Genomic DNA, 16,295 nt, shown 5'->3' with positions numbered 1-16,295 from the left:
GGGAGTTTTGCTCTAAGTTATTCACCTCGAGGAACTAAATGCCCAGTTCAGCACATCACCCAGGAGACAATCCTTTCTTTCACAAGCACAACATGCCGTGTATCCCACCTTATGTACTTACTCTGGATTCAAGCAATTTATTTTGAAAACTGAGGCATGCACCAATCTCAGTGCTAGCATTTTATGCAAGCTCACAGAAAAATAGTCAGACATCACCCACCCAAGCCTCAGAAAACAAAGGGCTCCATTTAGATGCCTGAACACAGGCATTTAGTGCCAGTTGAGATGCCCTAAGGCACCCAAGATACACACGGGGCTGGCAGGTATCACATAGGACCTCTGGAAGCGGCAGCTGGAGACCACGCAGGATACCCCAGGGTCTCAAACGGTACTCAATGCCAAAGCAGAAGCAACCAAATTAAGTTCTAAAAATCTTGTTTATGCTGAAGTCAGATGTACATCTCCCATATGTAACAAACATGTATCTTGCAGGGCAGCTAAGCAGCAAAAGAGCTACAAAAGAATTGCACCCTTATTTTGGGTCTACTGAAATCTGGCAGAGCTTACAGACTGTGTCAGCTTATTTTGTTGTGAACATATAATGCTCACTGAACCCTGTGAGCTGCTGTGATCACAATCTCTGCCAGCTTGCTGAATGGATTCCTTTCAGCTGCTGCCTCCAAAGTTATGTGGCTAGAACAGAGCTGCTGCAACATACCAGGGCACTGGGAACATCGCTTTTTAGCTACAGGAGCAAGGGAGCTGTCTGAAAAGATTCATGAGCTCAGAATTGATTATCAGACCGCAGGAGCAGAAGGTCATTGTGTCAAGGCTCCTGGCTACTGCAGTGAGAGCATTCTACTGGCTAATCCTCTTACAAACACGTGCACTTCCACGAGGGAGAATACCTCTAATGATTTAAATCCAAGTTTTATTAATTGGTGCACTGTTTGTTACACTGAGGTTGAGTCTTAACTGCGCCAGATGACAGGAGATGAGTATACAAGTCTTTCATCTGCAATTAATAAATCTGGGATCCCATGAAAGCTGTATATGTCTTTCTCGAATTCCAATCTGCTGTCTCAGGATCCAGCATTAAACTATGTACCATAAGTATTTCCAGCAATTTGTGTTAAATGAGCATGACTAGATAGGTTACTCATTTTCTGGACCATCAGCAGGGACTACTGACACAATTTTTTGCTTTAGAAGGAGTTACTTATAGGGAAATAATCACTGTCCAGGTAAAATCTGAGAATATCCCTCCACACATTTTTTGCATGATCTAATTAAGAGAGCTAAATATGACTTATCTATGGATTTTACTATTAAGGAATATGATGAGAAACAGTTATTTGTATGTAACAACATACACCTTCCTGTCTGATTTAGAACTATATGTCATTTTTCCGTAACACGCACTTTAAACGGCCGCCATCCCTGAGCACAGATTACATGAGTGGATACTGCCATCTAGGCAGGTTTTTGGGAGCAGCACCTATTTTAGAACATTGTCTTTGCCAGGGAAAAATACTCTACTATCCAAAACAGACAGAAGAGAAACATTTTTTTTACTATTAAAAAATGATGCATCACCACTCACTGAAAATACAAAACCTGCCCCTCAACCAGATTGTAGCAGTTCACATTAAGAACAAATATTTTCTACATGTTTATTAAGAAATATATTATTTCCTATTTCCATACATGCAACTTGAATTTAAGCTTTGCACTAAATTACAAACTGCTTTCATCTATGAAAACCACAAAGTATATAGTATTTAGGCTATTAATTACCAAAGCCCATTTTACTATGGCAGTAGTGTAATTGTATCTTTTTTATGTGCTTTGAAACACAGTAACAGTACATTCTTAGAAGACAGTTACTAAAATATCTATTGATTTTCTACAAAGAGAGAAATCATTCTAAAAAACACTTTTCTTCATAAAACCAAAATAGTTTCCATTCAGCACCAAAAATACAAAATATATAATGCATCTGTCTTATTTAAAACAATCAACAAATTCTATACACAGCATTTACAGGAGACTTACAGACATAAGACATGACCAGGTGTCATTTTGATTAGAAACCTCAACAAATAGCTCCATTTTCAGTTGTGATATTCTATAGGGAATGTATGAAGTATGGATGCAGGATCATACACAAAATGGCAGTAGGGCCTGAAAAGATTATCATTTGGCACCTTCTATCTGTACAAGTCCTTTTGATGTGGCACAAATGAACCCCACGACGGTTGCTCCTCAGGTTTAGGAGAGGGAAATGAGAGCTGCCCAGGAGCCCTGAGACACACACCACTTTGAGATGCAGGTACCCATAATCAAGGGTGTTGTCCCCAAAGTCAGGTGTCCCTTGGATTTCAGTGGATCTGCCCAACGAACAACCCCCCAGGTCATCGGAACGGGTGACAGAGGAACACGGTGGAGCAATATCCACTGACATTCAGAGTGAAGGTCTCCTCCTGACACCTATAATGTTGTATTTCTGTATCCACACCAACAGAAAAACGTCACATGCGCTGCCTCTTCTCCCACCACTGGCATGAATATGTCAGGGTGCTCTTACCTTTTCTTGACAAACCGGCACATTTTGCACAACTGCTTACCGGCAGACACATTCCATTATCTAGAGGAAAAACAACTAAACAAAGACAGGGCACCAAAAATGTACCAAGGGAGTCTCTCACCTATAGCAAAGCAAAAAAATCCTCCCTTCTCAAGAAAAACCGGGGTTTCATTTCCCTTTCGGAAAGGAAATCAGGATTTGGGACTATACATGAAGCCACCCAGCTGAAAGGCAGCGAACGACACTGATTAAAGGAGGTCCCAGTCAGACCAGACGCACAAGCTGGTCTGTTTGTCTAAGGTTTATTTTGTTGAAAAGGCAGTCATATTCAAATAACTTATTTGAGTTTTCCCAAAACAGTAACAAAACCAAGAGACAACATGTGCATAATATGTTTTATTGAATAAAATCCTGCTTCTAATATTTACACATTGAAGTTTAGAGATTTAACCTTGTGAAGCATGGCAACGTGTAACATTCATATGACATCTGAAATATCTTTAAATACATCTGAAACTACTTATATAGCAATCAGCTGCCCATCACTGATTTCATAATTAAGGAAGATTTGAACTTTCTGAAGAATAGCCAAGATGAATACAGTTGAGTTCAGAGAAAACAGTCTGCTCTGTGAATTCCAAACCCAAAAGATCTGCATAAAGCGTCAAGAGTTTTGAAGGTGGCTTCTGTATTTCCCTGTCATTCCTCTCATCTCTGCAAAAGAAGGTGACAAAATAAATTACAAATCTTACAGCTGAAAGTAATATCCACAACTTAAATACACAGCACCCTGCATGGTCATCTTGCTTTTTAAATTTATGATGTCCTCTTAACCTCAAGGTTGGTAAACTATAACAAAATAATTACTTAGTATGTACTAAAAACTATATTACATTTTTAAAGCTGCCAAGGTAGACACGCAGAAATTAGAAATGCTGCAACTGATATCTAGTGTCAAAACAACACTAATTACCACCATTTATGCAAAAAACATTACGATGAAGTGTCTTCCATCCCACTCTGGCATGTTAAGCAAAGTGTTATGTGTTATTTTTTTAAAACTCTACTAGTTATACTATCTACTATTACAGCGAAGAGGGGTCTTGTAAAAAACTACAGTCAATACCTTTCCTACCTATAGGGTTTTTAAAGATAATTTCATTATTCCTGGTCTTGCACAGATTCTCAGCAAGGTTTGAACGCAAGTGTAGACTTGCAACAGCCATTCTAACAGGCTAACTCATAGCACTAGCAGATTGCTATCTTACATTTGGACTACTCACTGGTTGTGAATAAGACATGATTCACTGGCCATGTACATGATTTTTGGCATCCAGCAGGAAAACATAAACTAGGAATGGTGCATCCTGCTCACACCTCTGGAGGTTGTTTATTCTACTGGGTTATAGACAGTGCATTACAAAAGGTGGGTAAGTCTACCCTGCCACAATTAGGACTTGGGGAAAAAAACCTGGTTGCTAGTCTTGGGTTAAGAAGAAATGATGATGCACAGTCTCTCATATTTTATTTACCAAAGAGGGAGAGGAATTATATTTTCTCTTGTTCCTCAATTTAACCTGTATGAAGCCCTGTCTAATAACAGGAGTGCAAAGAACAGACAATTATAAACCGAAGTATCTACCAGGTCCCTTCTTGTTTCCCACCACAACTTACTGGTTGAGAAAGGGAAAATATTGCTGTCTCTCCCAACTGGAGCACTGGTTTTGAGCAAACTGTATTGGATGTTGAAATACAACTTCAAATACATGCTTGGAGAGAAAAATAAATTTAAATCAACCCCACATCATCCCCTAACATTGCCTAACCTTTAAGCACCAAGATTAAACTTTCCATATAATAGTTCCATAATGAAGTTCAGTGTGACTAAATTTGTAATAGTAATGGTGTCTCTACATACATACATACACACACTCTCTCATGTAGGTAAGCTGTCACCTAGCAGGGAAAGCTTTAAAATTCAGAATTTGACAAGAAAACAGAGTATGCAAATGTGGTAGAAAAAGCTGCAAAAGGTAACAGAAAAGCACTTGGCTATCACACAGAATCACAGAATGTTAGAGATTGGAAGGGACCTCAAAGGATGATCTAGTCCAATCTCCCTGCCGGAGCAGGAACACCCAGATGAGGTTACACAGGAAGGCGTCCAGGCGGGTTTGAATGTCTCCACAGAAGGAGACTCCACAACCTCCCTGGGCAGCCTGTTCCAGTGCTCTGGCACCCTCACTGAGAAGAAGTTTCTTCTCATATTTAAGTGGAACCTCTTGTGTTCCAGTTTGAACCCATTACCCCTTATCCTATCATTGGTTGTCACCAAGAAGAGCTTGGCTCCATCCTCGTGACACTCACCCTTTATATATTTATAAATATTAATGAGGTCACCCCTCAGTCTCCTCCAAACTAAAGAGACTCAGCTCCCTCAGGCTTCCCTCATAACGGAGATGCTCCACTCCCTTAATCATCTTCATGGCCCTGCGCTGGACTCTCTCCAGCAGTTCCCTGTCCTTCTTGAACTGAGGGGCCCAGAACTGGACACAATATTCCAGATGAGGTCTCACCAGGGCAGAGTAGAGGGGAAGGAGAACCTCTCTCGACCTACTAACCACCCCCCTTCTAATACACCCCAGGATGCCATTGGCCTTCTTGGCTGCAAGGGCACAGTGCTGGCCCATGGTCATCCTGCTGTCCACCAGGACCCCCGGGTCCCTTTCCCCTACACTGCTCTCCAACAGGTCATTCTCCAACTTATACTGGAACCTGGGGTTGTTCTTGCCCAGATGCAAGACTCTACACTTGCTCTTGTTATATTTCATTAAATTTTTCAACCCCACATTATCCTCTAACATTGCCTAACCTTTAAGCACCAAGATTAAACTTCCCATAAAATAGTTCCATAATGAAATTTAGTGTGATAACTTTGTATTTTTAGAGACTACATTTGTAATAGTAATGGTGTCTCTACATAGACACACACACTCTCTCATGGAGGTAAACTGTCACCTGGCAAGGAAAGGTTTAAAATTCAGAATTTGACAAGAAAACAGAATATGCAAATGTGGTAGGAAAAGCTGCAAAAGGTAATAGAAAAGCACTTGGCTATTCGCCATTTCCATGCTACAGCCACCCCTTAATATACTTCTGTATCACAAGAGTATATTTTATAAAATTTGTGGCTGTTTTATTCTGTTTCTTTTTGGTTGGTTGGTTTTGTTCTTTGGGTTTTGTTTTTGGTTTTCCTCCCCAAATGAGTGGTCAGGCACCATTCCATCTATCTAGGAAATTTATATCCATCCTAATCTCACTGCTTCTTTTGTCTCTATCTTTTTTCCAACTACAAAGAGTGGTCTGGAACACAGCTGCCTACCTGGAAGCTATTTCTCTTATAGCTAACATAGCTATAAATTTTAATAACTAAGAAGCTGCTGAAAGATACATATTTTGTTCTTGCCTGTCTCATTGGTGAGGTATACAGTATGCATTGTCAGATGCCGTCTTTGAGCAGGAAAACCATCTGTACTGTCAATCTAAAGATAAGAGACTATGCATGTGTGACACACTGTCAACACAGGCTGAGTAAAACCAAATGTACATTAAGATAATAAGGCTGAGTTTAGAAATGATTGACTGTAGCATCCAGCGTGAGACCCTGCATTAGCCTCAGACATAAAGCACTAAGTTAATCCGGGTGCCCGAGAGGAACTTTATTGGGTATGAGGTGCATGTGCACACACAGCCAAACGTATTTCAGGGAGGGTTTTGTTTGTTTGTTTTAAAGAAGATGCAGATTTATTCTTTGTTAAGTGAGAAATACTTATGAGAATAAGGACAGAAATATTTGGACACACCAATAACATAAAGAAAAGCATACTATAACTGGTAAAAATAAGTTTGGAATTAGCATTCACTTGCTTTAATATAGAACGTGTTTCCAGGTCTGAAGAGGACTTTCAAACAGTGGTGGACCATGGAATGTTATACAACCTGGTGTTATCCAGTAAGAAGAGAAGGGAATCATATCGCTGCAGACTTCATGAAACGAAGTTGCAGGTAGCTTCTCCCTCAAACTATACACATTTCAGGCCATGTTAGAAAGGACAATCTGATATATACCAGTGATACATTTGACAATTACTGCTTGGGATTTTTACCCCACAGCCTGCCTGAAAGCAACAGATGAAGCAATTTCTAGTAAGCTGTTGCTTAAAGAGGGGAAAAGAAGAAGGTAGCCATCCATGCCACCAGGTCGTATCTAACAGAAATTACCTGAAACATAAGTCAAGCAACAAGTTATCCAGCTTGGCCATTTCTGTAACTCAAAACCCAACCCTACATCCCCGTGCACCACAGAGAACTGCTGTCTCCTCTCCAGCAGGAGGACAAGAAGGGGCCCAACTTTTCTAAGATCCAGAAGGCTATGGCTGTGCTCAAATTCACAAAAACTGTAACATCATCTCCTAGAAAGGATATCCCTGTCTCCCTGCATGTGAGATGGTCTGGAACGCATTAACCTCATCGGTCCGGACCGATGGCAATTAACGTCACTAATAAATGTTACACTGAGTACAAAAAAGAAGCAAATATAAAGCAATCATTCCACTTCTCATAAACATAAGGACAGCATCTTATATGCAAACTGTAGAGTAGATGGCAGGATGGAGATCTACTACAACTGCTGTGTCAAGCATATAAAACAAATTACCTACTATAGCACACAGAAAAATAAGGAATACTTCCCTGTAATGTGTCCCACAACAAGGCACATTGAGGTTATCTCTCAGAAAAACTTTTGAGCAGCTCATTCTGTAGCACTAATATCTAGTCACACCAGCCAAAAGACATGGTGTTATGGGGCCCACCATCCGGATGTTTTCTTAGACAAACCAGAAAGCAGAGTTTTTTGTGTCTTTACAGACAGCCCCTAATAATCCTGCTCCTTGATACGCTAAATCCCCATTTTCAGCTGGCCAATAACCTCCTCTGGTATTTGTGTGTGGTGCAGCCCACAGCAGAAATGTAAATATGAATGCAGATGACTTTTCCAGATTTTAGTCCATATCAGCTTCACAGAAAGGTTTAGTGTGGACCCCAGTGTGGAAACTGGATTGTGTGCAAATTCAGTGCAATCTCAGAACCCACTTTTTTCTCCTTATACCTCCCTCACTTTACCATCCTATGGAGGAACAGTGGTTAAACTAATCCTCTGAACAACCAAATGTCCTCTGTTCATCTTCCTTTCCTTACACAGAGGTAAAAATATTTGGTCCTTTGGTTTCCTTTAGAAACAAACAGGTTAGAGGCTACCAAGCATGGTCCAGTAACTTGCCTCAAAGAGCAGATACAACCCTTTCTCTGACTTCATTACAGAGGTGCCAAACAAAAAATAAGTTTTTAGTAAGTTTACTTCAACTCAGATAAAAGGCAAGGACAACTGTCGTGAAAAAGAGAGTGTTTACTACCTACTCTACAAAAAGATGACAACATTCTTCAGTTTTAATCCTAAGGAAATGCTCTGGTATGTCAATAACAGGTGATTTTGTAGAAATATTGTAAGTGGAACTACATTATTTTTCAGAGACAGTACCTCCCATACAGGCACTCCACTATCAGCTACCAAGGGAAACTAAGAGAGTGAAATGCAAAAAGTTGTTCTGAAACTAAGTATGCATATAAACGAGATTAACATGAGGTACTTAAAACCTTTTAGCCCTGGCCCTAAATTTAATTCACAGTTTAACGTATAGGTAAAATGGACACAAGAGGGCGCCCCTAATATAGAGCCCACCTTGGCCCTCCCCTCTTCTGAGTCCACAGCTAAAAATCCCCTGACTGCCTGTTCCAGGATCTCCTTCTTCCACAGGGAAACAGGCCTGTTGTTTTCTTTTCTGTTTAGTTCAGATGTACAAGACCCATCAAGACTCAATCTCAAAAACCAGGCTACTTGATTCACGTAATTAAAGGAAGTAGAGAATACAATGCATTGACACATTTCCCAACCATTACGTTTTGGTCATTGAACACCAGAAGTTCTCCAACGGCAACGCACAATAGTAAGTCCCAGTTGGCCACTGCACAGTCTAATGCTATTTAGTATTATATTAGAATGAAACAGACAAAATATTTTACAGACTGTGATTAATAGACATGTAGTAGATATAAATATTACTTCACAGACTTGGTGCCTGAACAGTTCTGCAAAGAGAAATCTTCAAGCATGACCAAATTACATATAAGATTATAAGAAAAAATATTTTTAGAATACACATTAAATATAAGACTTATAATTGTATTTGAGGAGAACTGTAAGATACTACAGATGTTTCATGTATTTTCAATGTTCAGTGTATGCTTGCAATGCAGTGCCTATATTTGTTGTAAATTGGGCATTCTTAGTACCTCACAAGATTACAGGACACACTGAAGAGTGAAAAATTATAACATTTAATAGTATGGTTTGCCTATAAAATACCTGTAAGTCTTCTACTATAGATGAAATATATTTTGTGCATTACTATTCCTTTCACCTTTCACTTTACATTCTTTTCAATTCTCAGGATACAAGGCATTTAATTTTCAGATTGATTAAACTAGGTGATTAATTTTAAACACTGGCATTACTTGAAAATATTCAGACATCTTTAAGACTGAAGACTCAAAGCCATACGAAGCAATTCTTGTTATGGATAACTAACTAAATAAAAGAGCAGTACTTTAGCCCCAAACCTTGCAATCACTCTGTCAGAATCATTAAAAGTGAACTGTCAGTATAAGACATTATTTCTCACCTGTACTACTGTTCAGTAGTTAATCATTTTTCGAAGAGCATCATAGCATTTCCATTTGTCTGGGATGTAGAAAGGCTCAAAGATGTGAGGGAAGGGAGTGTCATAGCCACATACTCTTGTAATAGGAGCTTCTAAATTCAAAAAGCATTCCTCCTATTAACAGAAATACAGAATAAATGTTAATGAGGCCATTATTTTCAAAAATCTTGCATCACAAATTGAGGTCGAATGAACTTTGCCAGACTGACAATCCTGGAAACTCAAACTTTCTATTTATATCACAGCATAAGTAGTCCAGACCAGAACTGTACTTCCTTTTGCCCAAAGGTCCATATTAAAATAACAACATGTATTAATGTTACTTTCATTTTCTACATGTGTGCTGTATTAAATCATAGGCAGGTTATATTTAGTACATCTGCTATACATCCAGACAAGTGCTGCCAAGAAACAAATATTTTAGAAACAAAGGAGTAAGAGTTTCTTTACTGCGCCACTTTTAAACATAAAGAAAAACTACATAAGCTAAGTGTATTATTTGTTGGATACACAAACATCATATTCAAATTTCTCAGAACCCTTAGATGACTAAGACTCTGTCTGAGAAGCATTAGGCAATTATGGAAATTATGAACTTGAACTCATATCTCCAACCCTTGAGTCGAATCCATGCTCTACACAACAACTCACAACTTGTGTTCTATTCAGAGATCAGATTTGGCAATGATTGTGAGAGTTTCATCATTCGACCTAGTAGGGCACAAACTTACAAATACACCACATTAATCTGAAAGTAACTTGTGGAAACATGAAACATCATCAGCTTTAATAACCAAATAAAAAGCGGGGTTCAATCTTCCCACTCCCAAGTACCAGAGTGATGGCATGAAAGCCTGCAAGAAGTAGATGCAGAAATAACTTTGTTGGATCAAACTGGTGTCGATGCTAATTTTCAACTCCCTTTCTTCCTGTATCTTTAGCACATGCATTTGCTTTCCAGGGCAGACAAATGAAGAGACAAAACATGTCTCCCCCTGGCCTCTCCTTTATGGACTGCAGCGACAGAGACATCCTGGCCAACTTCCCCTGTGCTTGGCTCAGCAAAATGGAAGGTGAAGGATTATCTACCAGTCCTTTTCCACCAGGCCCATGAGGAAAACAGGCAAAGAGCTCTGACTTTCTGCAGCAAAGTGCTAAGTATTTTCTCAGACTGATGAACTGTTTTGAACACGTTGCCTTCCTGTCCATGGCTGCCTAACTCTAACTCACTGTGCGTTCTATGCATCACGATGTTTGGCAGCATAGAAGATACTCATAACACACCGAGATTATAACCTTTTGCTCCTGCAACCACTTCAGTGCATTGTGAAGGGGAGTATTTCTGGAAGACAGATGGAAGTTAAAAGTCCAAGAGGTTGTGTGATTGCACACAGCGTCATTACATTTAATAGTGAATTTTCACCTAGAAAACTTCAGACTCTGAATAGGTCTGAGGTAAAAATATATGCAAATAATATAAAGATTTCTTAAGCTCTTTTTTGAGTGCCTGAAGGCACTAATTCGCTTTTCTTTGTAAAGTGAAAGATTCACATTAGTACAAAATGCTGGCAAGTAGAGTGTCTTAATGTCAGTGATCACAGTAACAACAGAAATGCTGCAGACCTAGCAAAACGAAGGTGATTCCGTTGACATTACTTAGTTTACAAATTTACTGACAATATTTGCAATAATATTGGCAAGAGCAAATTGCAAAGAATAAAGGCTTTTAAGATTTACCTTTTTCTATAGAGTAGAAATAAAATCATAATCCAGAAGGTGGAGTATAAAGTTATCATCAGAATAAGGAATTTGAAAACAATCCAAAAAATGCACTTCTACTTTACAGTGTAAAGTATTGTAAAGAGACAAGAGTCTTGATCTCAGTAGGACAGCTAGATTTAGTGTCAGAATCACAGTGATACTGCTCCATATGCTAAGTATTCGATTATCAAAAAAAAAAAAAAAAAATCACAAATCCACATTCTACACATAAGCAATCATAAAACAAGCTTGAGGAAATATCTTAAGATGATTCAGAAGGAAACTGTGTCTTGTGGTTTGATAAAAGACACTACTACTTTACCAGTGGTGCTTTGGATACACCTAGGTATGCATCAAGTCTTTTGCAGGACTGAGGTCTTTGCTAATAACAATCTATCATTAGGTTTGGAGCCAGTTTTGTTTAAAATACAACTAATAAAGTTTATCAGTTCACGGGGTTTTATCTCTGGAATTAGTTCTAATTTACGGGACAGTATATTAAGTTATGTCCTTTAAATTCAAACAAAATCAAACTTTTTCACCAAGTTACAGAACATGAAACTGCCTGCTTGATGGTATTAACTGTAATCTGAGCAAATGAGACTATATTCTTCATTAGATGGCATTACACATTGGCATTAACAAAATCTGTATTCTCACATGAAAAAATTATATAGTCTATGGACATATTTCTAAACTTATCTTCCCTTTTGAGCTTTAAGAGAAGTGATCAGCCCATCAAAAAGACTATCTGATAGGGATTCATGTTCACAGTTGCTGTTAGAAGTTGGACTGTAGGAGAAACAAGAGTTCACCCCATCCCGAATGTGATGCTGCCACATCTGCTGTACATTTTGCTCTGCCACGTTTTTTGCACTTGTGTAGCCGCTGTGGAGAAACACCACTGAGGATATTAAATACACAACGTCCAGCTATTTTTAAGACTAATTAGAGGACATCTATTGTGCAAGCTTATCAGAACAAGTCCACTATTTTAAATCGTGATAGAAGATAAAAATTTTCAGTTAAGTGGATTTACTCCGTACTACTTGGGCATATAAAGGCTGGTACTGGCCCAAAGTGCTCTCGCACAACAGGAATGCAAGCTTACAGACTTCAAGTCTCTGAATATTTCAGAGAGTCTATTTAAACGATCTGACATCTTTCAAGGAAAGATCTTGGAGAAAAAACTTTAAATATTAAATGGCCTTGGAAGTAAAGTAGTAGGCATGGAATTTCTTATTCAGTGTAAAATGTCATAAATTCAGTTTTGAAAATCAGTATGAAAAGTCATACTTAATTTAGCAGAATATCCACTAACTTCCAAAATTCAGCTGAAGTAAAAAATTATTGTTTGTTAGAAAAAAAATGCTTAGAAGAGAACAGATATAGTTATTAGTCTAATATATCCAAGTTGTCTTAATTTAAAAACCTCAGACAAAACATTAAATCAATGTTCTTCCCGTTTCCTAACTGCAGAGGTCAAATTCTGGCCTCAGTTATTCAATATGACTTTTGTCAATTACCTGCATTAGCCTGAATTTCACTCAAAGTCTCCTGGAAAATACATTATTATATTCTATAAAAGCCTTTTAACTGGTCACATTATTTCAACTCAACATTTGATGTTTCACACATATTTAGGAAGACTTTTCAAAACAACTTAAGAGTACAGATTCCAGTAAAAATCTGTTCTTGAAATTCATAGCAATCGGCCAAACGTATCACACACACCACTTCAAAACAATCTTATGCCTTGATGTTTAGAATAGATGCTAAAACCAAGGACTTGCTGGATGTTGCATGATGATATTTGAAATGCATCATCTAGTACTGGGTACACTTCCTCTGTTTTCCCAAATTATAATATTCTTGTATGCTACTATAGAAAACTTTATCCAAGTTTATTTTACCTTTGTTTAAGTGTACATTTCACTCTTTATCAGAGATTCAGGTACTTATTACTAAATCAAGGTTCTGAGTGTAAAACTCTTAACGTGAACAACTGAGAATTGAAGGCATTTATACACATATACAATTGTAAAAAGAAAAAAAAAGATAAAATAAGAAAGCAAATCCATTATTGGGCATTACTGAAAGAAAACATTACTCATCTTTGTGCAACATATAGAAAAATAAAGCAATCTGGTGTGCAGTTTAGGAGAAGTGCTTTCAGGCATCTGGCCAATGAGAAAATAGTTAAAGAGTTTATTGCTCCAGAGCTTCCTTCCTCTGAAGGGAATCTTTATCATTCTATATTCATTGTAAAAAAACCTCCATATGCAAACACTTTGGTAAGTACAAGTATATGACACTATTTAATGTGTGGCTAGCAAGACAGACAATTCCAAACTGATACTTTTCCCCTTAATTACCTTATTTTGGTCTTATTCTCTTTATTTCTGTACCTTTTGGAACTATTGCATTTTTTGTCCTCCAGCTGACATGGATTAAAATCAGTAAAAAGGAATTATTTTTTTATTTTTAAATTCTACTAACCTGTAGAATACTCCCTAAAGGAAGAAAACTTTCCTTTAAAAATCAATTATTTCTGCACCATTTGATGTCCCAGGGGTGTCTTCCATGCTATTCTTATTTCACAACAATACGGGTACTCAAAAAAATTAAGAGCTATAAGAATATCACGTGACTACAGAGCTGCTGTATGACAACACTGATTTTATAACTCCTGTTTTTCGGTACAGGAATTTACTTTCTGTAGGATGACAAACAAAACGTCTTTTAAAGACTAATATTAACGAATAAGCAGAGTTTGATAAAAATTGTAATATTTCTGTTGATATTATAGTTCTTATAATAAAAAGACTAAACATAAGGTTGAGGTCCACTACACGAGGCAAACTGTAGGAATATTTCTCATGCAAGACTACTTGGTTTTCTGCTGACAGTAACTACAAAATTTAGACCCAGGAACTCGGTGACTAGTTTAGGTTTAATTCAATTGTGGTTTCTGTCAATTAGAACTCTGAATTTTGCCATTTTATCTATAGACTACAAAATTTTAAAACTCCCACATATATATTCAAAGAAATTTTCAGAGAGAAAAATCTTATTAGAGCTTCACTTTCTGTTCTGATATTATTATTCTGATTTGTTTATGCTGTTGTCATAAATTAAAGCACGGGGCTCAAACAGTTAAGAACATTTATTCCATATCACTTTGTAGATGACTGTTAACATTTGTACTATCTATTATTTCTCCATATGGATTTTCAGCTGTAAATTACCTACTATTGTAAGAATGAGATGAATCCTACTATAGGTTAATAATGAGCTTTCCAAAGAGGTAGTCAATCTAACGCCATTTTACGGAAGGGTGGATTTCACGCAATAAAGCTGTAACTAAAAACAGATTAAAGGAATTTTTCTTTCGTTTCTACTTAAAAAAAAAAGTCTAATTAGAACAGTTTACTTTTAGTAACAGATAAGTCAAGTACCTGCAGTTTTCATATCTCACAACTGTAGCACAGTACTTTCCTTGACAGCTGCAAGCACCAAAAGCTACAAATTTTAAACAGAATTGCTTTGACAACATATATATGTTACACTCTTCTAAACAGTCACTTCTATGAGCTACTTAAGTACTTTACACTCGTGAGATATTTTCAAGTTGAGAGAGAGCGAGCTTTTTTTCAGAGGGAGCATTTTTTTCCAATGGCTTAGCCATATTTGTCTTAAAACACTTTAACAAGCTCTTCCTGATAGTTACAATAGTGATACAATTTTTCCTCAGAGAACTCTGCAATTATATGTTGCAAATATTTAACTTGTGTCAGTTCTCCCCTTTTTGAGATTACTTTAAAACAATACTTTTATAATTTAGCACAGCTTGTAATGATTCATTTTTTACCAATTCTTTGAATTTACATAATTAACATCTTGTCAAATACAGAGAAACAGCTGACTGCTAAAACTATTGATCTTATCATTGCCAAACAGATAATATTTTTACTTAAAAATACATCAGCAAGTAAAAAACAATGAAGTACCTCAGGGAAAAAAGTCTGTTCCATGTAATTCATCAGCTCGTTACCATTAAAAAGCAGTTAATGGTAAATATTGTCTTTATAGAACTGAATCACATAAAACAATAATTATAGATGAAGTCAAATTTACTATATAAAAGATAAAGTATTGTAACAAAATTAACATTATTTCCAAATAATTAATATTCCTCTTAAATCCATCATGCTAAAATTAGAATTTACTTCAGCTATTTTTCATCATGAGCATTGAATCTATTAGAAGTTAATATATTTCTGACCACAGCACTTTTAGATTCCAGACATATACAATATAATGCAGCATTTTAAGAGTAATACACAATCCTGTTTTAATACTTAAATACTTTAATACTTAAACCTTTAAAAAATTATCTATGAGATGCTGCATTATGATAATAACTTCAAATAAAAGCAGTTCGCTACAGGAATCCTGTTTTAATATCTTAACTAGAAAAGAAAGAATGTGAGTGTGCTCTAAATGTTGTCAAAAGAAACACATCCGATTGAGTGGGGAGGATGGTGAGAGTTAATATAAATTCCTTCTATATGACACACACACACACTTTCAGCAAAACATATTTCAACTATATACTGTATATTTAAAAGGTTTCCCAATAAATGTTCGAGGAATTTCAACAAAAAGATGTTTAAATTGCAAGCAACATAAAATGAAAATAATACAAGTGGAAGTAAGCCAGACTTGTAAGAATACAAACATTACTATGCACTAAATAAAATATTTTTGAAACTGCTTTCTTCAGGCAGGGTAGAATTTTTGGTGCTATGGCCATAACTGCAATCCTATAAGATGATGTTAGGTCACTATAGCAGCTATGGGGTGGCTATACACCAGCAGCAGCCTTGCAAGGCAATGCTATTTATCTGGGGTCTTTTTCTGTCATGTGGAAGTAAAGAATCCACAAGTTGATTGAAATATTAAATCTCTTTTTTTTCTTCTGAAAAGTCAGTATCTAGAACATCCCATATGTTATTTTTCTGTAATCCTGGCTACTTTGTTGACCGTCACTGCAGATATGTATTTGCGTGTTTTGCTTCTGGCACATCATAAGCTGATGAAACTAA

General features: G+C 37.0%; 1 protein-coding gene across 1 annotated transcript in view; it reads right to left on the bottom strand.

Annotated features, from left to right (window-relative positions):
• Positions 1 to 2,968: 2,968 nt before the first annotated feature.
• Positions 2,969 to 16,295, bottom strand: part of BCKDHB (branched chain keto acid dehydrogenase E1 subunit beta) — a 116,668-nt gene continuing 103,341 nt past the window's right edge. The window contains exons 10-11 of the mRNA XM_065631180.1: positions 9,388 to 9,540; positions 2,969 to 3,301 (exon numbers count right to left, since the gene is read on the bottom strand). Coding sequence (XP_065487252.1) covers positions 9,400 to 9,540 — 141 coding nt within the window. The 3' untranslated portion in view covers positions 2,969 to 3,301; positions 9,388 to 9,399. The remainder of the gene's footprint in view (positions 3,302 to 9,387; positions 9,541 to 16,295) is intronic.

Source organism: Caloenas nicobarica, chromosome 3 (genome assembly GCF_036013445.1).
Source record: "Caloenas nicobarica isolate bCalNic1 chromosome 3, bCalNic1.hap1, whole genome shotgun sequence".
Taxonomy (NCBI): domain Eukaryota; kingdom Metazoa; phylum Chordata; class Aves; order Columbiformes; family Columbidae; genus Caloenas; species Caloenas nicobarica.
Note: the sequence above shows the minus strand (reverse complement) of the source record. Positions and strands in the feature narration are given on the sequence as shown.